Source organism: Pyrenophora tritici-repentis, chromosome 5 (genome assembly GCF_003171515.1).
Source record: "Pyrenophora tritici-repentis strain M4 chromosome 5, whole genome shotgun sequence".
Classification (NCBI taxonomy): Eukaryota; Fungi; Ascomycota; class Dothideomycetes; order Pleosporales; family Pleosporaceae; genus Pyrenophora; species Pyrenophora tritici-repentis.
In genome coordinates this window covers 1,715,839-1,736,267 of record NC_089394.1, presented here as the reverse complement: position 1 = coordinate 1,736,267, position 20,429 = coordinate 1,715,839, and the positions used below count along the sequence as shown (strand labels likewise).

The following is a 20,429-nucleotide window of genomic DNA, read 5'->3' as shown; positions in this document are numbered from 1 at the left end:
GGACTGACGACTTGTTAGGGTGCCTTATAGGTGATTGTATCTGACGATCGGTAACGGATCCTGTGAAGGGAGAGGAAATGACTGCTTGTTCGGTAAAGGATTGTGTAGGGCGGTGTGTGGGTAGAGGACTTGGTGGAGCTTTCGGTGGGGGACTGGGTGGATTGGTACTGCCCCGGGCGTTGTACTTGAAGCTCTTGGGTATCGTCGCTGAACGTGTATACTCGTTGATCGGCGTCTAACACGGCTCGTAGAGCTTTCCACAGTCTCTGTGTGGGTCCTAGGGTAAACTTACCAGGCTCGTTGCGGTGGCGGTCAACTAGGTCGGCAGGAATCTTGGCGATGTCTTTGATCTTTCCGCTTCGTCCAATGTTGTCAAACAGCGTATCGATGTAACGGTAGTCACCGTTCTTATCGATGCGTTGTAGTTCTGCCATACTTCGGCTTCTTATACCAGTGACCAATGGCATGTGCCGGCGGCTAGTTTGTTGTAGAGTTTTTGTCGCGCGTCGTCCAAGTCCTGGCCGAAGTTCATGGGACTGATCACGCCGTGGCAATACTGAGCGATCAGTGTAAATACTGGTAACAGCATGTGGTGTGTGCTCCAGAAGTCCAGGCGTCCTTGCATGGCCATGGTAATCGCGAACTCTCGTCCGTCGTCGCTGGGTTGCTTGGTGGCTTCGACGGTGTCGACGAGTTCTTTGATAGTGTTACCAAGCTCTTTCAAGGGGATATCCTTGCCGACTCGACGAAGCTCGGCGCGGATCGTCTCTAACGGACCAAGTGACGACATGCCTTTTGCTAGGTGACGATACCAGCGATCATCGACCGCCTTGGGATTGTCCGGACTGATTGCGAGCACCATCTGAAGGTTGGTACGAGTGTCTTCAGGCGCCTCGAAACGCTGCGTCATCCCTCTGGCCCGCGATATAACGCGGTCGGCGTCGCTTAGTCGCTTTATGGCGAGTGCGTTGGCGTCGGCAACGTTCTTTTTGAGGTCCACAATCTCTGCCGACTGCTTTGTAGCGGTGGCCGTCATAGATTGGATCTGGGCTTTGTGATCGGTAAGGCGTGTCTTGAGTTGGTCTTCAAGTTCCTTCACGTGTGCCTCGAGGACGCCAATGTGTTCGATAGCCTACATCGGTCGAAGAAGAAGGCTATAAAGCTGGTCAAGTCTCAGTCAGGGTTCCGCCGATATCTCAACAGGACGCTACAAGTCTACCCTGGGGACTACAAGAATCCATTCACGGCCCAGCGGGCCCGGAGGACGGGCACCCAGATTGATGACAAAGTCTACATGGAGGGGTACAGCCCGGCACATGTCAAGGAGACGGTGCATTTCATCGACCAACTGCGTGCACGCATCGCATCGGTACCACTGGAGGATCGGGATAAGCCGATGCAGCATCCGCTGGTGGAGATTGGGTACTCAAAGCGATGCCTGGACCGTCTCAAGGACCATGCTCGCCACAACAGCTCCACTTATATCATGAACCTGACGGCTGCCATCTTCCACGCCACTCGCAACGCTGTCAGTAAGGTCTATAAGATCCAAAAAGCCGGCATCTATCTCATCTGGCTACCGGAGCATGCGGAGATTTCTGAGATTGGGCTCACGAAGCTGGCAGAAGGTTACATCCACAATGCCGGTGGCTTCAGTCACTTTACCGCGGGCCTGAGTAAACACTCGGCGAACAGAACATCGGCAAGAGAGTGGAACGGGGCAAAGGAGTATCTGGTTGACTACTCGGCTTTTCAAGCAAATTTGCAACTGGAGCTCGATGCGCTCGAAAAACTGGTGCTGTCGAAGGAAGCAGAGTTAGCTGAAGTAAGAAAACATAACGTGAGGCGACATTCGCTCGTCTATGCGAGAAATCAAAGAATGCCGTTTCTAGTGAGCTTGAACAGTCGAAGACCGTGGTGCTGTCAAGACGGCTAGATCGGAAGTTGGCTGAGAACGTTGAGGTTCTATTAGCTTCGTTAGAGGTGGTTAGGGAACGTAATGCTACATTGGCTATCCTCTCAAACGCTGTTGCCGATGATGATTGAAAGTAGTATAGTGGAGATATTAGTGTGGACTATGGTTGCCGATGGGCTTAATAGGGTTGATGGAATTAACGGGATGGGATTAATGGGATCGATGGGTACCAATGGATTTAGTATCTTTACAAGGCTACTGAGGAGATGTTACAGCCCACTTCGACATCTCAACCCCTCAAACAACAGTAACCGTGCCATTCCCTCTCAAATTCTTCGAACTCGACCCAACATGTACGACAAAATCTCCCTTTTCAACCACATACTGCATCTTGCGATCCCACAAGCCCCATTTACTCACATCAAGGTCAATGCTAACATCCACTGTCTTGCCCGCCTTGATCATCACCTTCTTGAACCCTTTGAGCTCCATGTTGGGAACGACAACACTGGCGTATACGTCTTGCACGTAAACCTGGACAACCTCCTTGCCGTCCACGGGCGATGTATTCTTCACGCTCACCATCGCAGTCACTATATCGCTCGCGCTGGCCGTTGTCTTCGACAACGTGACGTTTGAGTAAGTGAAGTTTGCGTACGAGAGCCCGTAGCCGAATTCGTAGAGGGGCTGGGGGGTATTGAGGACATATTGATGGCCGAATTTCAGTGTGCCGTTTGCCAGGGTGGCTCCGGGGTCGGTGGAGCGGCCGGAGTTTAGGTAGTCATAGTAGACGGGTAGTGTGCCGACGTCGTAGGGGAAGGAGACGGAGAGCTTGCCAGAGGGAGTGACGTCGCCGAAGAGCACATCGGCTAGACCGTTGCCGCCTTGTTCGCCGGGGTAGAATTGTTGGAGGAGCGCGGCGGCGTTTTCCGAGATCCAGGGCTCGGTGACGGGCTTGCCGGATGAGTATACGACGATGGTTGGTTTGCCGGTCTCGATGATTGTTTGTACGAGCTCGCCCATTGCACCGACGAGGTTGAGCGATGCAACATCGACATGTTCACCGGTCGTGGCGTTTAAACCTTGCCAGAGTTCGTTCTGGTCGCGAGACCATGTGCCCACAACAACCACTGCGACGTCAGCTGCTTCTGCAGCAGCGACTGCGGCAAGGAATCCGGATTTGTCGTTTGACCAGCGCTCACAGCCTTGGGCAAATGTTACCTTGCCCTTGGAAGCGCTCATAATACCTTGAAGGGGCGACACATTCGTGGGGTTATACTGGGAGCGGTATACCACGTAATCCCCGAGGTTGGTGATGTTACCCATGGGTCCGATGACGGCGATATTGGCGGACTTTGACAGCGGCAAAGTAGCGTTTTTGTTCTCGAGCAGAACAACCGAATCGGCTTCAAGTGTCCGTGCGAGCTTAACATGCTCTTCAGGGTGTATGGTGGATTGAGACAGATTCGCAACGAGACCCGGGTATGGGTTTTCGAATAGACCCATCTCAAACTTGGCTCGAAGCTGACGACTCACAGCCCTATTAACAATTTCAATATCCAGTTTACCCTCTTTCATCAAGCGAGGAATGTTAGCGTAGTTGTAAGATCCTCCACCCATTTCTACGTCGTTGCCATTTGGTAGAGCCATGAGCGTTACAGCTTCGCTATCAATTGGTGCATCTTGTGACTTGCATCGGCAAAGCTTGAAGGCGCAGCACAGTCGATCTGTTGCCCCGGCGTCTGAAGTGAGCCAGTACTTGTAACCCCACTCTTCACGAAGAATCGTCTCTTGAAGATGGCCATCAGCAATGGAGGGTATACCATCGTACGAGTGATAGGCGCCCATAATGTTCCATGCACCTGCATCCATGATAGCACGTTTGAAGGGTGGGAGCCAAGTCGTCCGTAGCTCTCTTTCTCCGCCGTGAACTGGTCCGGTGTTCAAGCCTTGCTCTGGGGCGCTGAAACCCGCGAAATGCTTTACAGTAGCACTGACGTTGAGGCTCTGCACTCCCTTGACGTAGTTGTAGGCCATTTCACCGGCCAAGAATCCGTCCTCACCATAGGTTTCTTCTACTCTGCCAAAGCGCAGCTCACGCGCTAGATCAGCGAGTGGTGCGAAAAGCTGATTGATTCCAAGAGACCGCGATTCGGTCGCGATAGCCACGGCCATGTCGTGGATCAGCTGTGGATCCCATGAGCACGCTTGTCCAATTGGGCTGTTATATATTGTCGCGTTGCCCACTAACAGACCATGAATAGCCTCCGTCTGAACCATTGCTGGTATTCCTAGTGTCGTGTTGTGCATGACATGGTCTTGACCGATCTTAATCCCATTACTGATCCAGTCTGGCGGTATGGCATAGCCGACATAGAATTGGCCCGCGCGGACATTGAAGTTCCATTCCAGACCTGTCTGATTGAAAGCATTCGTGGTTGTATTGATCCAGTTGGAGATGTCGCCTTGGATAAGCTGAGCAGTTTTCTCTTCAATGGTCATCCGCGAAAGCAAGTCCGCTACCCTGGCCTCGACTGGGGCAGATGCATCTTTGTAAGTTGCATTCACTGCTTGCTGTCTTCGAACAAGGTCGTATGCGTTGCTGATGTTGAGCAAAGCACATCCAGCAAGGAAGGAGGCCGAATTAGAGAAGAAATGCCGCATGTTGAGATGGATTACAAGCGCTTTCTTGACAAAGAATCGGGCTGTAGACAGGGTACTGTTGCTCTTATACTTTCCCGCTAGGCTCTACGGACCGTCAAAAAGGATAGATGCAGAATCCATGCTGGACAGCGGACAAATACCTCCCGAGTCTGCTCTTATATATTAAGGTACCGGCCCAATAAACGGCGATTTTGCAGCATATTAGCCATCCCAAGCAAGGGTCGCATTGACAAAAATGTGAACACAGCTCAGGCCAGCGCCGCGGACTCCCTGGTAATATATATATATCCGTAGGCCATTTGTTATCCTGGTGGATAGTAGCTGTGCTGATATCAATGATTTCCGCATTGTATTAGGGTATCTTGTGTGGTTGGGCGTGTGGTGCTTGAAATTTGATTGATGGAAGAACTGGCGGCTGTGCTAAGTTAGCCGGCCTTTTCCCCACTTCCGATCTTCGCAGAACAAAAGTCCCCGCATACTAGACCCCAGATCTTCTCGACTACTAAATCCACCGAAGATAATCTGACGTAGTTCCGACGACTCTTACGGAAGCTAGGGAGCATTCCCGCTTGATTGATCCATCTTCACAGCTACCTAAGGAGATTAAGACGAAGGACATTCTGTTCCCAAGTGTAAGACGATGCTAATACATTATATCTCATCTAGCAATATTTTGCAGGACTATACACCTTGTCCTTCCTTCTCCAACTCAAAATCATCCCAAAATCTAACCCTGCTATGAACGCCCTTGACAACTGCAACCCTGGTATATGCATGGCTCAACTACAAAAAACGCCCACTCGCTATACGTCGAAACATGAAGATATTATCGTAACCATGAAGAACATGAAGATCGTAAGAAATATGTAAATGTCGCTCAGCCGACTAAGGGGAAACCCTAGGCCAGGAGCATGAAGGGAACGCAGAAAACTACCCACCACACCGTTTCTTTGGCCTTCCCATTGAGACCCCCGGAAGCTCCAGCTGCACTCGGCGCAGGCGGAATACCACTATATTGTGATATGAATGTAGAAGTGGATACTGTAGCGGTACCTAGCGTGGATCCTGCAACGTTTGCGCTGGAGGGTTCAGGGGTGGGCCTTGTGATGGGTGAAGCCGAGCCACGGGATGCGGAGGGATTGTACGAGAATGGTGGAACAGTTGGGAAACCGGTAGATGCACCTTCTGATGGATTTGCAGAAGTAGGCGCGATATCTGTGGGTGAGATGGAACCAGAGGCAGATAATGATACCCCTGGAATATTGGCCGATGTTGCCACTGGAAAAGCTGTTGTCGCGGATAGAGATGGTGACGGGGGTACAGCTACAGAAGTAGTGATGACTGTTGTCGGTGCTGTTGGCATGGCGCCGAACGACGATGTAGGGAGTGGACCCGGTATAGTGATGTTGATTACTACGACCGTGGTCACCGTGGTTGTCCTGACTGAAATGGACCTCTGAAGGATCTCTGACCCGTAAAATATGGAGGACAATAGTGGAAGATTGATGGTCGGGCTAACTTGTAGAGCCACTGCAACCTCGGTGTCTGTGACAATAGAGGATACTGAAGATTGAATAGCTGATGATGTGCCGATGGAGCTACTAGGTGCAGCAAATGCGCTAATCTCAGGCTGAGGTGATGAGGGTCCTGGAGTCGATAGTTGAGATACAGGATACAAATTGGCCGATGAGATCGATGTTGGCGCGTTGAACACTGTCTTTGAGACAACTACTGTTACAACCAATGTATGGTCAGGGGTAAACGCCAAAGTAGGCGATGAGTATGTCAAGATTGTTGGGCGCGACAGCGGCGAGTAGGCGAAGGACGGTAATTGTGACGAGGTATTTACAGCATACGGCGACGAAGGATTTGATGACGGAAAAGCAGTTGGTGTCGAAGAATTCGCTGCTGTTTCATATCCCTTGGAGGATAGGCAAGGCGACGCTTGTATAGGTGTGGGGAGCCTGGTGCCATATAGTCGTGATACATCAGCTGTGGTAGCTAGTAAAGTTAGTACATTGAATGATTGCTGCTATGCTATGAACCCACTTTTATTGAGATCATGAGACCTCGATAGTACACTACCCAGTACACCCATCGGCACTGTGCTCAGAATCCATACTGAGGAACTACTCCGCATGATGAACAGCTGTAGGGATCTTTTCGCTCAAACAAGGCACACACTACTACTGGCCAGACGCAGACGTTAGATACGAACTCGAAAGTAACAAAGGAATGCAGATGGACTACGAGAAGCAGAAAACAAGCCTGGGTACCAGCCATCCGTACGAACTTGTTGGTACGAGGGGGCTGATATCGACTTTCTACCCAGAACCGGGGTGGTTGGGCTCTAGCCACCGCCAGTTAAACCCTGCGAAAAATCATGTTTGTCGCACGCCAACGTCGACTGCAGCACGTCACATGCATGCTGCATGCGCAATGCCAGCGGACCTGACCTGAAACTTTCCGGTTTACTGGATGACGGAAGCAATGGCGGTGGAGAGGCTGTGGTTGCGGTGAGTGGTGCGAAGGATAGCTTTGACAGGGGGCTGGCCTCGCGCGGGCCTCAGTAGGACCACACGCTTGTGCTTCGAAAGAGAGATAGTCGGCCTTATCAATAGCAAGTGTAATCCTGGTATTGAAAAACTGCACAAGAAAAAATCAAGATGAGAGAGATGTGTGCATTAGGTCATGTTACTATGAGGTGCTCATTCGCTGCATCCTGTGCAGTGATCCGATCGCCATACGCTACGCAGCGCACACCGAGCGTTGGCAAATACGCTATTTGTTCAGTTCCTCAGCCCTCTTCTTGAGGTCTTCCTTGGTCTCCGGGGCAGGCATCTTGTCTGCCATGACAGGGCCCTACATGTTCCTTAGTATTTTCTCATGTATGAATGTGATCAAGCGAGGTATACCGGGTGGGCTTTGTGAGCCATGGCACTTGCACCGCCGCCAGAGGTAGCGCCTGTGTCTACATCGTGGTTCGGGTGCGTAGATGCGGTTGAATCAGACGAGTCCTTGGCAACCTGGTCGGTGATGCCTTGGCATGGTGTGTTAGCATGCTTCTTGCTCCAGGTAAAGACAGACAGGGCGAAGATGGTACATACTGCCAGTGGCGGTCTCTTCAGCTGGATGAACCGGCATATTTCTTGAGGAGGAGTGACTCGTTGTCTTCCTTGGTTTCGCTTCCGATAAAGTCTTCTGGGCCACCGAGATACAGGAATTCGCGACAGTAAGCGTCTACCTGGTCTTCTAGTGTGTCGGTCTCCTTTACGTCAAGCTTCTTGACGTCGTCCTCGAGTGAAGCTGTTTCGGTCTTGCTTGGTTCAGCAGGAGGCTGGGAAAAGTCTGGGAAAAGTTTGTAGTAGGGTATGTCGTCGTCCTTGGGGGCGTTACTGGAGGAAGAGGAAGACATTCTGTTTATGTAGGCAGCTGGGGTAGGGTAGTGGTTGCGTTGTGATCAGTGACGTAGGTGTGAAGATGGCGGTACGGCGGGGCAGCTAGGTCTGCATGTAGAAGCTGGAGTGTTGCCCAGGTGACTAATCGGGTTAGTGCGGGGCACCCGATGCTGGGCACGCGCAGTATCTAGGACACGGTGGAGCCATACAGCGATGTATCACATGTCAGGAGGATTGATGGATATAATAGTTCTATTACCATCCTACAGTATGTGTCGTCTATCGTGCATTATCAAAGTGTCAGACTGTTCCGTCTCACTGTCGAATCTCCATACACCGAATGCGTACTTTACGAAATGCCCCGCAACGAAATAGGAGGCAATGAGATACGAAACGCTGTACTCTAGCATTAGCCAAGCTAGATCGGTCATGTTTTGAGGACTTACGTTACGACGAGCCAGATGGTGATTGAGTAAGTCTGCTCATAAAACACGGGGGATCCCAGTTCTGCCGAGACTACGGCTTCTCTCAGTGTATTTCCTCCAACGCATGGAGCAAAGACAAACATACTGTAGAATGATGCTGTGGTAAGCTGCATGACGGCCGCGATTAGGCCAGTCATAGTCGCGGCGATGGCTGAGGCTCCTCTAATGCCCTTCGACTTCAACGGCCAACCCATTGAGTCTCCTGAGAGCAGAGCCAACAGATAGAACGTGTACAAGTTTTGCACCACGCACCCAACGAGAACCTTTCCTGTGGGCAAAGGATTTTTGTCTAACCATGCTTGCTCGCCATACAAGTAGTCGATCTTAGCCCATTGTGCCATGGGTTTGAAGAAGACTGCGAGTTTACCACCTGGTAAGCTATGAGGGCGAAGCATAATGAAAGCAGTGTCCCATGCTGTGATGATAACTGTTATAAAAGACCATGCCACGATCGAGCGGCATGGTTTGTGTAAAAGAGTGACACGCATGATGATGGTTAGACAAGGTCGCCAAGTTGTTTGAACAAGTGAATGCTTAATATAGTTGAATCTGGAGCTTGTTTGCCATTGTGTGCCGTTCTTGCCGTCGAATAGGCCTCCAGTCAGATATAGTTCTGCACGTCCCAGGTGTTGGTTGATGATGTTGCTTCCTATGGGGGTTTTTCTTCATTAGCACAACTCGGTACTCGCCAGACGTCAACTTGCAAAGCCAATACGCGGCATTGTCCACATGATCATCAATTCACGCGCGTCTTTTGTGCAGTGAATTGAGGATCGCGGTTTGGTCAGCGCGGGGAATGGGTGGCCTAGGATCGACGCGGAAGCTCAGCCACCGAACGCGTTGCAAGGGTCCTTGGCCTTCTCCCGCCCCTTCCAAGCTTCACAGACGTTTCGCCTTAAGCAACGGGCGTCATAACAAGGGGAGTGTAAGAGATGCACTCATGAGTCTGTCGCTTGTTTCTTGCATCCTTCCTTCCTGATGCCGCTGCCTTAGTAGCGACATGCGGCACGCCCTCCACCGACGATCGTTATATCCTTCTCCTCATCGACAGTGATATAGCGCCATATAGCGGCATTTATACCCAGCCCCGTACCGCATTTCACGACTTGACGACATATCCGCTGGCCGGCATCTCCATAGCTACAGACACATCGTCTCCTTGAATTTTTCGACGTTGTGTTGTCTTTAGGCGTCGCAATGCCTTCCCGACTTGCGCCTCTGCTGTTGGCGCGCCAGAACCCCTTGGATGATGTAAAGACGACCTTTTCATCATGGGACAGTTGCATGTCCAAAACCTACTGCAAGTGCGTAGATACGAGAGGCCTTGATTTCCCTTGCTCACATACCTCAGATGGCCAGTCATTGTCGGAATTATCATCGGAGGCCTCATTCTGTTCTCCGTCATTGCCTGCATAGCGCGCTGTATATGCTGCGGCGCCGAGTTGGCATGCTGCTGCTTTAAATGCTGTACCTGCTGCTGTCCCAGCGGTGGCTCGAGAGGCCATAAGCGCGTCAAGAGTGACCCGGCAGCTCCATATCCTCAACCATATGGAGCCCCTCCACCAAATCCCTATGCGCAAAACCCCTACGCACAAGCGCATGCCGCTGCACCACCCGCACCGCCAATTGATACACGGCCCGTAAACCAGCAATATCGCTCCAATGCCATGCCGACCTTTGCCCCCGCCGCGAAGCCAGAACGACCACAATTCGCCACATTTGACTCGACCAAAGCGGTAGTCAACGAAGATGCCCTCCCAGCTATGCCGACATGGAAGGACGGGCGGGATGTACATATCGAGGTCGAGGAACAGCCTGTGCCTGAAAAGCGCGGTGATCTGGAAATGGACAGGCTGGATCGCAACGGCAGCGTAGCCAGCGGATCCGTGGCAGCCACAGCCACAGCCGCAGCCGCAATACCTGGAACGCGACGGTCGCCCGGCCCGGGCAGGTCCCCGGTTTCAGCAGTAGACAACTACGGCTACCCTTCAGGCCGTGACAATGACTCGTTCGGCGGTGAAACGGCACCCCTCACTAGCCAAGGCCAGTACAACCAGTCTTACGCCCAGCAAGACGGCTATGGCAGACGTTCGCCTCCCCAGAATACATCACCAGTGCAGGATGGAGGGGGATATGCTGGGGGTTACGCACAGCAGCAACGACAGCAACCATACGGTCGCCAGCCACAAGCATACGATTCCCGAGACCAGCTAAATCAATACAACCAACCGAGCTCTCAGCAGTACAATCAACAGAGCCCTCAGCAGTACAACCAACAGAGCCCTCAGCAGTACAACCAACAAAACTCCCAGCAGTACAACCAACAAAACTCCCAGCAGTACAATCAGCAGGCGTCTCAGTATAATCAGCAGACATCTCAGTACAATCAACAAGGATCGTACCAGCAGGCAGGCTCATACAATCAACGTGACTACTATGACTCGCCGGATCGATACCAATCCCCAGCGCCACCACCGTCGAACCCATACGGCTACAACGACAGCAACAACAGTCCAGCCCCGTCTTACGACAACTTCGCGCCAGCACCTGCACAACAGTCAGTACCACAGTCACTTGCGCCAGGCTATGTGGCCACTGAGCCGGCCAAGCCTACATCCCCGCCTGTGCCAGCATACCCAGGTCAGCGGGCATACACACCCGTGTCTGGGTCCATAGGGCAACAACAGCCATACCGAGCATTTTCACCAGGAGCGCAATAGCTGCAATTTTCGATCTAGTGAGGGACTTTCCTCCAAAGGGCACATTTAGGGATATATAGGTAGTTTTCTTTTCTTCGCAATTCAACACCAAGAGATACCCAAGCAAAATTTGCACGTTGACTGGTGATGCAGTTAAACTTGTCTTTACACCTGGATAGGCGTTGACAAGGTGCTTTTCTATTTTGCTATCGACGCACAAGGAAGAGGGGTGCAAGGCGTTACCATCTTATCAAGCGGCTGTTTTAGTATTTCATTTGTATTCTACTTTGGAGCAACTTTATTTTTATCGTAGAGAACTGTCCTTTTGAATTTTTTTTACCCTTTGATGTCCCCGCGAAAAGAGTTGAGAGATTGCACCAAAACGAAATTCACGGGCCGCCTACATCCCGTCTTCCGCACCAATATATCTTCTAACGGCACCAGGGTTTCGAATCAGTCGTCAGAAATGTCCGGGTAACTGATGGATCCCGAGACGGGGAATGCATAACGGGGTCTGGCGGAGTGTAGGGATTCGTGTTGGAATAGTCGATTGGATGAAGCTGTCTGAGATGTGTCTTCAGTCGATGCAGGTAGAGTCGACATGTACGGTGTTGACCATCTAGCAGAGCCTCACAGAATCTAGAACGCAAACTTATAAATCCCTATTCATCACCAAACCCTAGTTCATCGCCCAAACAATCCCCTCCAATACTAACCACAACACTACATAGGACGCATTTGTCCACCACATTTCCAGCAGACAGTGCCTCAAGTATCTCTGTGCAGACGAGCCCTCACCCACAAGACGCCACTCTTGCCACCAGATCACGAGACAGGAACAATTGAAGAGTTGCATCCCCCCATCATCGAGTATACAGTCCAAGCCGGTGCCGTCGATGGTTCACCAAATACTAGCCGTCGCCAGGGGAAGCAGGTGAAGACTAAACTAGTCATCATCCACGTTGCGATATGCAATGTATGCAGGGCAACAGTGAACTTAGAAACATCTGGGCACGGTACGACGCGTTGCTGGACGCGGCAAAGCCAGGCTCGAATAGCGAAGTACAGTTTGTTTGACCAGGAGTGGCTGCGTATTGCTCGGATAAAGAGGATATAGCATGGTCTCGCGAAAACGGGGAGCAGGAGACGAGAAGGTGTGGATGCCGAGAACCAGTGTAGAACTGTTTGTTTAACTCGAGAGCCAGAACACCATCCGCGTGAACAACGATAATGCGCTCATCGTGGGTTCGGCGCTCAGTAGCTTACTCGTGCCCAGAACGCCGGATATGGAGAAGAGGAGTGGGATCCATCTTCTCGTAGACAGTGGTACTTTTAGTCGGGTGGGGATGATACTCGGGAAGGTAGATAGGAGCCATCCTGTAGCTATGGAAGTGTAAAGCCATACACTGGACTCTGCTAGCGCTACTTCGCCATAGACTAGGGAGAGATATTCTAGCAACGGGAGGTTGATTGTTTGCTCGTTTTCTTTCTTGGTGAGGAAGTCGTGAATGCTGGTGATGTAGAATAGGAGTTAGAATAGGGTCAGGAAGTGTCTGAGGTGTTCTTGGGCAGATAGATGGGATAGAGTACGGCGGCCGGTGCGCAATCGTACCACGAAAGGGTAAGAGAGGATGACGAGAGGGATAATTGGCCCCGGAATACGTAATTGACAGATTTCCAGTAATGGATGTTCATGAAGAATCGCCAACATCATATCCAGGTATCCTGGAGAGGGCTCCAGTCAACGTGATTACAGCTCTTTGGTTGTCTCAAATCTAGACAGTATATGTATCTGGATTCAAGCTCAGAAAACATCGACGTCACAATCCAAACCCTTTAGCAACTGAAGCCAAGAAGACACCGGGGGTAAGTGCCGGCTGGGCAAGTCAGGTCAAGGGTCTATTGGCTCATGCATGGTCATCGTCTACCGGTTGTAGTGATGGCGCCTCTGCTTCGCATGTCTTGGGTCGTACCCACCTGGGTGACATAAAATACTGGACAGTGTGGGTAAGCACCCAATAGACGTGTCTGGCGACTACATTGGCCTTTTTACACTAGTATGCCCAGTATTTTATGACACCCGGGTGTACCTGAAATTGTAATCATAAACCAAAATAGAAATGCCTTCCTAGGGATGCAAAGTACACATTAAGGCATCAGTTCGTTAGCAGCAACAAAATACGTGGGTGGCTACGAGAAATAGAGAATTGGTATTCACATACTGCTCCATACACATATAACACAACAAAGAAGGGGTTCAAAATACAGCTCACCATACTGCGGACAGGAAGATTGATAGGTATAAGAATAGTAGGTCTGGGAGCCTTGGTGGCTAACTTCGTCCAAGCAAGTCCGCTGTATCCAGCATACCCCTGGATAATCAGGAACTAGGAGTAACGACGATGCGTCTGTTGATTTGAAAGATTTTGGAGGAAGTGTTGACAACGGACAGATTCAAGGAAGACTGTGATACTTAGTAGCAATCGGGTAAGATACGTATTTTGTTCATACGTTGCAAGATGTCCATGCATTATAATAACTCACGGCAGTTTTATTACCTAATTCATCTTTGCGAGAATACAAAATGCTTATCCTAGGTAGTGTTGGTTACCAGTTGAGTATTATCCGCTGAAATGTAACGCCGGATCTACCCCACTTCCCATTCACCGAGCGGATCCGCGACGCTCAACAATGTACAGACTAAGACCTCAAGCACCCAGACTTCAGCCCACTGAACTTTCGAGAGAGTGATATCAATTTGAACGATATTTCATCATGCTAAACATGCGTCGAGAAACACACAGTACTGACGTCATTGCAGACATTAACTACTTCCCAGCCCTTGGTACTCCAATTCCCAAGTCAGAATGGAAGCCGCGATACCTAGACTCCAACGACGCCTACACACGTCCCATGCTCATACGCGATGTCCGAACAAGTGTTAAACCCTTCAATCTTGACGTACATGGCTTCCAATTCGTGCAACTGCCAGAGAAGAAAACCCGCGTAACCCGTGACGACGACGAAGAAACGGTGAAGCGCAAATACTACCCCGAGCTTGAAGATATCGCCAAAAAGATGTAAAAACCACTATCATATTAGGTTACAACAACTGACCTCCAGCCACCAGAACCGACGCATCAACAGCCCACGTATTCAATCACGTGATGCGCGCGCACTCCTCCCCATCTGAGAAAGGCATCCAAGACTCAAAAGGCCGCTGGCAAGACATCCCCGCCGGCCACCCTCACGTCGACTACGCCGGCTCCTCAGCCGCCATCGAAGGCACAAAACTCGAACTCAACTTCCCACCCCACATCTCCAAACTCTTCGACACAAGCACGCGCTTCGCCTTCCTCGGCGCCTGGCGTCCCCTGAAGACGGTGCGAAAAGATCCACTGGCTGTATGCGATGCTACTACCGTTCCCGACTATGATTATCAGGTCCGTTTGCGCGAGTTCAGTAGGACGGGTATTAAGTCGGAGAATTATGTAATGAGTCATAGGGACGAGGAGCAGAAGCATCAGTGGTACTATATGTCTGAGATGCAGCCTTGGGAGATGGTGGTTTTCAAGGGGTTTGATACGAAGAGGGATAGTCCGGGTTGGAGATGTCCTCATACTGCTTTTAGGCTACAGGGTAGTCAGGAGGAGCCGCCTAGGGAGAGTATTGAAGCGAGAATTGTGTGCTTTTGGGGGTAACATAGTGCTTCATGAATATGTATTTGATGTTGAAAGATGGGCAGGCGCATCGTTACTCGCTGAAGTGAGGAGTAACTTAGAACCAGGAGGTCTGAAGATCTGAAATGTCGCAGCCGAAGCGTAAATACATGAGAATTACGGAATCTTGCGGTGTTATTGCAGCTGAAGAGTAGTACAGGCGAGAGGGCCTGTTGTTCGCTCAGTGTTGTCAAGACGCGGTGAGAGCCTTCACTAGTATTCACGGTGAATCAGGCTTCCCGTGCTCTGATTTGCCAGGCACTGATTAGTCAGCTGCTCCGTGCGCACACCATAGATATTCTCCCTCCTCCCGTAGCTCTAATATAACAAGTTCACACACGTTTTCTCCACCTTCATCAAGTGTGTAGAGTTATAATCAGTGTTGTTATTGTGGCCATGTAGGGCCTGCGCGAGGCATACGCGGCTTTGTCATTCTGACTTGCATGTACGGAGGTTGTGACGCTTTATGGGGTAAGGACATTCCAGGTGCCATGTGGTGATGAGATGGTTCCTCCTCTTCTTGAGAAGCACCTTCTACACCTATCCGTGTCATAGATACGTCATGTAAACAGACTATTGTGATGGCCATATAAAAGGCCATCACCACAGCAGTACATACAACAATACATCAACAAATGCACAGCATCTTTCTCTCACTGCTTGCACTGTAACAGAGGTACCTTTCAAAAGTTTTGTCCCACGCTAATCTCGGTGCTTCGGCGCAACTCTTCTTGGCATAAATCTTACCTCCAACAAGCTAAATAGCTATACGATTACTCTGTATCGTTACTATGTCTCCTAATAATAATTCTTACACCTGTGCCTTAATTATGACGTTAAAGTCACCTCCTGTAGGCAAGTCTACGTCACAGATCTCAGAGCTGACTGGTGTTCATCCTCGTACGGTCAACCGTATCTATAGCAGAGCTATCGCTGCTGGATTCGAGCCGAACGTCCTTCCTCTCAAGATTCTCCCGCACCACGTACAGGACGCTCCTCGCTCTGGCCGACCCACGAGGCAGACGGAGGAGGTGAAGGAGGAGATAATCCAACATGTACGGCGTGATAAATATGGACGAGAGAAGAGCTGCGCTGACGTTGCTGGTGCTCTCAGTCTCAAAGGAGTCAATATCTCAGACACTACAGTCTGGAGGGTATTAGGAGAGGCGGGGTACAAGAAGACCAAGCCAACGAGGAAGCCTAGGTTAACACAGCAGATAGGGAATGGTCGTCTAAGGTGGGCAATAGATCACAAGGATTAGACCAGAGTTGCTATCAGTCAGTTCAGTCAGTCCGGAGCTCTCTGGACTGACTGAACTGACGTCCTGAGGTCACTGAACTGGACTGGACTGACTGCCAAGACTTTTCAATTAAACTAAAACTGACTGACTGAACTGACGTCGCCGCGGCCTGCGGACTGACTGGACTGACTGAACTGAGTTACCTGACGTCGAACTGAGATAAATGCTCCTGTACTTTTGAGATTTCTTCCTCTGATAGTGTGCGCGCTAGCCCAGAAGCTGAGGTAGTTGTTGGCTGTATACCAAGCCTCTTCCAGCTCTTCAAGCTCTGCAAAGCTGAAATAAGCTCTGGCTTCATATGGAGTCTCCGGGTGCCTAACATGTCGCCAAGCTCGCTGAAAGTCCGCTCACAGTCTGCCGCTGCTGCTGGTATTGTTAGGACGTCAATAGCGAACTTTGAGAGTATAGGGAACTGCCCAGCAACTGACTCCCAGTATAGAAGCGGATTAAGAGACAGCCAATCCTCCTCAGCTAACGCTGGTTGCCGCTTCCATATCTCATACTCATCCTCAGCAAGGCTTGCCTCTAACTGCCGTGTGCTTTGCTCAATTGACGACTGTAGAAAAGCTGATCGCGACGTTGAAATCCCTAGCCGGGGCTTCTTACGCGGCGGCGTTACAGTGTGAGCTGAAGTGGCTGCAGAGTCCTTCCGCCCCTGCCACATACGCAGGAATGCCCGGTGGTTATTGTCAAGCCAGCCGTCGCGATAGTGGACACCGTCACGGGCAGTGACATGGGTGTCAGGCACCTTCCAGAGCGCTGAGAGGTGGTGTTTGTAGTGCGGGTGTAGTATTGTAGCAGTGTAGTAGACAGGCGCGTTATCGAATTTTGCGTAGTACTCAGCAAGCTTACAATGCGCAAGGTTAACGTTTGTAATAAGATGATCTTCAGGCGCATCTAGATCTTCGTAATTTACATCCTTAAGGCGGTCTTTGAGAGCCTCAAGCTGGTCAAGAAGCCACTCAAACGTTACTAGAACTTCCCATATAGCGCCGTGTCGGCCGTGTCGGCCGCGACCTTCAAGTAGCCGTGTAGCTTCGGCAAATGGCTCAAGGAGTCGAATGTATTCTGTTATTGTCGCCCAGTCCTTGCCGTTTAGACCCCCTTCGCGTATATATAACCGTGGCTGGGCAGCAGGGAGCTGCTCACGATTCTTCCGGCGTCGTGAGGTTGCTGTTGCAGCACTATGCTCCTCAAGTTTACACTCAATATAGCCATCGATAGGGCCGTGTAGCTCAGCTGCACGGACAAACGTGTTGAAATAGCTATTCCAGCGTGTCTTAACAGGCTTCACAAGCTGCCGGATGTGGGGTGTAACACCTAGAGACTCTGCCTCCTCGCACTGTAGGCGCTCTAGTAGTTGTCGAGTTTGAGGCGTACAGATAGACGCAATCACGTCAAAGAGGACGCCAACAGGACCGTATTTGCGCCACTCATCCATGTACTTCTCCTCTTCCTCAAGGTGTGCGGCTTCATTCTCGTACGCGCTACGGTCTTTGCCCCAAATTACTAATTGTGCGCTTAGGTTGAGTATATGGCAGCAGCACCGCAGCCGCCGCTCGCTTGCGATAAAGCCAAACTCCTCTGCTAAGGACTCAACTGCAGTATCATTGTTACTTGCGTTGTCAAGCACAAAGTACCCAACCCTCGCGTTGTCAACGCCAAATAGCCGAAGTATTGTTGTTGCTGCAGCGGCAATATTATTGCCAGTGTGCGCCCCGTGTAGCTCAGGCAACCCAAGCAGGTGGTCAACTAGCTTGCCCTCGCTGTTAAGGTAATGTACGCAGAGGCCAGTAAAAGCATACTGCCCACCAGTTGAAGTCCAGTTGTCGAATGACACGTGTATAAGCGACCGGGCTTCGCGAAGGTAGTTGGCAACAGCTGGTATGTATGTATTGTACTCAGTAATAATATGATCGTGGAGCGTTTGGTGGCTACGCCAAAGGAGAGCTTCGGCTAGCGGGCTCACGGCCGCAATCATGGCTCGAAACTGCGGCGTTTCTATTACGCGAAGGCTCTGGTTGTCCGCGACTACCCAGTCCTTCAGCGCGTCCTGAAATCGAGAGGTTGAAAAGCTTGCTGCCATCTCGTTTGCTACCTCTTGCGATACTTCTATCCCTTTAGACCTCATAATATGTACTTGGGACTTTGCGAGCGCGCCCATAATATTGCCCTCCCGGCTAGCAATTGGTACAGGTCCGTTAGGTCCGTGTGAGTGTCCAGGCTTGTTGCTTGAGAGGTGTCGGCCGGCGTTTGTAGTGCTGTCAGCCTCGTAGCAAGCCTCCTGCTTCCGTCGTTGATGGCAGTACCGGCAAAGCCAGTAGTTTTTCTTGTACTTGCGGTGCCAGACGGCCCAGCCGTGGCGGTAGATCCAGCTTTTTGGCCCACCGCGACTATTACGCTCAACCTGGCGCCGCTCAAGATACGGCACACGCTTAAAATCAAGCCCGTCGTAATTGTCGTCGTCGTCGTCGTCGTCGCCGTCGTTGGGGAAGTCCGCCTGTACTGCCAAGGGCTCATCAGCCTGGGCCTCGCTCGCAGTATCGCCAACAGTAGGCGCGTTTGATAGCGATGGTAGAGGAGAATTGCGCTTGTCGCATTCTACAAGGCGGCGAAGGCCTGAATTAGAGGGAGTAGACATGAAGTACACCAAGAAGTATTATGGCAACAGTAGTCTAGCGTCGTGTGTATAGCAGACGCGACGCGACGCGACGCGAAAGGCTTACTAGGTGCGCACCGGGTAGCGCATTTCCGCAAACTCTAATTAGCTTAAAGCTAGATGCTTTAACTTATATAGGATTAGTGTCTTTATATCTAGGACTAGCGCGGCTTCGAAGCCGCACTAAATGTGGCTTTCACAACTCTAAAATACTGCTTTAAAAACAGCTAACGTCAGTCTAACGTCAGTCAGTTCAGTCAGTCTGGAGGCTTCTGAACTGACTGGACTGACGTCCAGCTGCCTCAAGAACTGACTGACTGAACTGAGTCTTGGCAGTCAGTTCAGTCAGTTCGAACTGAGTTACCTGACTGATAGCAAGTCTGGATTAGACGTTAGAGGACTAGAAGAATGTCATCTAGACAGATGAGACGTCTGTAGTAATTAACCACCGACGTGGGGGTTATAGAGTCTAGAGAAGAGCAGATGAGAGAGTAGTTAAGAGCTATATCCGTGAAAGTTAGAAGGGATACTCTGAGTTCATGTTCTGGGGCTGCTTCTCGTACGACAAGAAAGGTCTATGCCATGTCTATCAGCCAGAGACGAAGACGGAGAAAGAAGACGCTGCTCAGAAGATTGAGCAGCTGAACGCAGAGCTTAAGCCTATACAGAGAGAGGAGTGGGAGCTGTCAGAGTCTATGAGAAGGACAGGGCTACGCAATAAGTAGACTCCGCAACAATCAATTCAATCCGGTCACTCTCCTAGACCCACTTACCTATCTAGGTAGGGCTTAAACTCCTATAGGTAACTACTAGGCTTAAAGCGGTAATCAATCAATCCAATCTGAACCTTCTAGGACCCACTTAATTGATTGTTGCGGACTGTGGCAATAAGTCTGGCAGAAAACCTCAGTGGAGATGGACAGAGAATACAGGCAAGCTGGTGCGTACGTCTGGAGGTGGTGTAGACTGGTGGAGATATCAGACCTGCGTTCTTATTCTAAAGCTAATTCCCTTCGCCAAAGAGTGTCTCCAAGATAGGCCTCAGACAGTCGTAATAGAGGATAAAGCACATGCCCACGCTCACTACTACCAGAGCGTCGTATATCGTCTCTACGATGTCCAGAGACTACTCTGGTGTGGTAACTCGCCAGACTGTAACTGCATTAAGCCATGCTAGTTCTACATGAAAAAGGAGACAACAAAGAAGGGAGCTCCTCAGTCAAGAGCTGACGCGGTCAAGATCTGGCAGAAATGCTGGAGAGATCTCTCTCAGCAGAGAATCCAAGCTTGGATTAAGCGAATTCTTGTACATATTCCAAAAATAATTGAGCTGCAAGATGGTAATGAGTATATAGAGGAGGGATCGGCCTCAGGTGAGGCGGCCAGACTTCGGCTGAATTATTCTTGGCAGGACAGAACTTTTGAAAGGCACCTCCGTATTCTGACTTGCATTAACCTTTTCCAGGTAGTGGCGTAATAGTGGAGGTGTGGGAGCCTTTTTTATTGGTTGTATCTCTTAGCTTGGCAATGCACTATGCAGTTCAACTGCCATTTTCAGTATAGAGGGCCAAAATATTGCCACTTGAGTC

At 50.6% G+C, this 20,429-nt stretch overlaps 13 protein-coding genes across 13 annotated transcripts; 5 read left to right on the top strand and 8 right to left on the bottom strand.

Annotated features, from left to right (window-relative positions):
- Positions 1-14: 14 nt before the first annotated feature.
- On the bottom strand, positions 15-434 carry PtrM4_106410 (uncharacterized protein; the record flags this gene model as incomplete). Its single annotated transcript, XM_066107696.1, has 1 exon — positions 15-434. The coding sequence occupies one exon, from the start codon at positions 432-434 to the stop codon at positions 15-17; it is 420 nt and encodes a 139-aa protein (XP_065962145.1).
- An 11-nt stretch (positions 435-445) lies between these two features.
- On the bottom strand, positions 446-1,036 carry PtrM4_106400 (uncharacterized protein; the record flags this gene model as incomplete). Its single annotated transcript, XM_066107695.1, has 1 exon — positions 446-1,036. One exon carries the CDS (start codon positions 1,034-1,036, stop codon positions 446-448), a length of 591 nt encoding a protein of 196 aa, XP_065962144.1.
- A 258-nt stretch (positions 1,037-1,294) lies between these two features.
- On the top strand, positions 1,295-2,046 carry PtrM4_106390 (uncharacterized protein; the record flags this gene model as incomplete). Its single annotated transcript, XM_066107694.1, has 2 exons — positions 1,295-1,825; positions 1,879-2,046. The coding sequence occupies 2 exons, from the start codon at positions 1,295-1,297 to the stop codon at positions 2,044-2,046; spliced, it is 699 nt and encodes a 232-aa protein (XP_065962143.1).
- Positions 2,047-2,212: 166 nt separating this feature from the next.
- Positions 2,213-4,579, bottom strand: PtrM4_106380 (BglX, Beta-glucosidase-related glycosidase; the record flags this gene model as incomplete). Its single annotated transcript, XM_001936085.2, has 1 exon — positions 2,213-4,579. One exon carries the CDS (start codon positions 4,577-4,579, stop codon positions 2,213-2,215), a length of 2,367 nt encoding a protein of 788 aa, XP_001936120.2.
- Positions 4,580-5,477: 898 nt separating this feature from the next.
- PtrM4_106370 (Herpes-BLLF1 multi-domain protein) lies at positions 5,478-6,719 on the bottom strand (the record flags this gene model as incomplete). The annotated part of the gene is made up of 2 exons (XM_066107693.1): positions 5,478-6,580; positions 6,629-6,719. 2 exons carry the CDS (start codon positions 6,717-6,719, stop codon positions 5,478-5,480), a joined length of 1,194 nt encoding a protein of 397 aa, XP_065962142.1.
- Positions 6,720-7,360: 641 nt separating this feature from the next.
- On the bottom strand, positions 7,361-7,515 carry PtrM4_106360 (uncharacterized protein; the record flags this gene model as incomplete). The annotated part of the gene is made up of 2 exons (XM_001936087.2): positions 7,361-7,441; positions 7,495-7,515. The coding sequence occupies 2 exons, from the start codon at positions 7,513-7,515 to the stop codon at positions 7,361-7,363; spliced, it is 102 nt and encodes a 33-aa protein (XP_001936122.2).
- A 188-nt stretch (positions 7,516-7,703) lies between these two features.
- On the bottom strand, positions 7,704-7,994 carry PtrM4_106350 (uncharacterized protein; the record flags this gene model as incomplete). Its single annotated transcript, XM_066107692.1, has 1 exon — positions 7,704-7,994. The coding sequence occupies one exon, from the start codon at positions 7,992-7,994 to the stop codon at positions 7,704-7,706; it is 291 nt and encodes a 96-aa protein (XP_065962141.1).
- A 246-nt stretch (positions 7,995-8,240) lies between these two features.
- PtrM4_106340 (uncharacterized protein) lies at positions 8,241-8,857 on the bottom strand (the record flags this gene model as incomplete). Its single annotated transcript, XM_001936088.2, has 3 exons — positions 8,241-8,373; positions 8,424-8,493; positions 8,548-8,857. The coding sequence occupies 3 exons, from the start codon at positions 8,855-8,857 to the stop codon at positions 8,241-8,243; spliced, it is 513 nt and encodes a 170-aa protein (XP_001936123.2).
- Positions 8,858-9,659: 802 nt separating this feature from the next.
- On the top strand, positions 9,660-11,182 carry PtrM4_106330 (Med15 multi-domain protein; the record flags this gene model as incomplete). Its single annotated transcript, XM_066107691.1, has 2 exons — positions 9,660-9,766; positions 9,814-11,182. The coding sequence occupies 2 exons, from the start codon at positions 9,660-9,662 to the stop codon at positions 11,180-11,182; spliced, it is 1,476 nt and encodes a 491-aa protein (XP_065962140.1).
- Positions 11,183-13,936: 2,754 nt separating this feature from the next.
- On the top strand, positions 13,937-14,862 carry PtrM4_106320 (Herpes-BLLF1 domain containing protein; the record flags this gene model as incomplete). Its single annotated transcript, XM_066107690.1, has 2 exons — positions 13,937-14,241; positions 14,292-14,862. 2 exons carry the CDS (start codon positions 13,937-13,939, stop codon positions 14,860-14,862), a joined length of 876 nt encoding a protein of 291 aa, XP_065962139.1.
- Positions 14,863-15,710: 848 nt separating this feature from the next.
- PtrM4_106310 (uncharacterized protein) lies at positions 15,711-16,101 on the top strand (the record flags this gene model as incomplete). The annotated part of the gene is made up of 2 exons (XM_066107689.1): positions 15,711-16,051; positions 16,098-16,101. 2 exons carry the CDS (start codon positions 15,711-15,713, stop codon positions 16,099-16,101), a joined length of 345 nt encoding a protein of 114 aa, XP_065962138.1.
- Positions 16,102-16,320: 219 nt separating this feature from the next.
- On the bottom strand, positions 16,321-18,267 carry PtrM4_106300 (uncharacterized protein; the record flags this gene model as incomplete). Its single annotated transcript, XM_066107688.1, has 1 exon — positions 16,321-18,267. One exon carries the CDS (start codon positions 18,265-18,267, stop codon positions 16,321-16,323), a length of 1,947 nt encoding a protein of 648 aa, XP_065962137.1.
- Positions 18,268-19,379: 1,112 nt separating this feature from the next.
- On the top strand, positions 19,380-19,625 carry PtrM4_106290 (uncharacterized protein; the record flags this gene model as incomplete). The annotated part of the gene is made up of 2 exons (XM_066107687.1): positions 19,380-19,561; positions 19,622-19,625. 2 exons carry the CDS (start codon positions 19,380-19,382, stop codon positions 19,623-19,625), a joined length of 186 nt encoding a protein of 61 aa, XP_065962136.1.
- Positions 19,626-20,429: the final 804 nt, after the last annotated feature.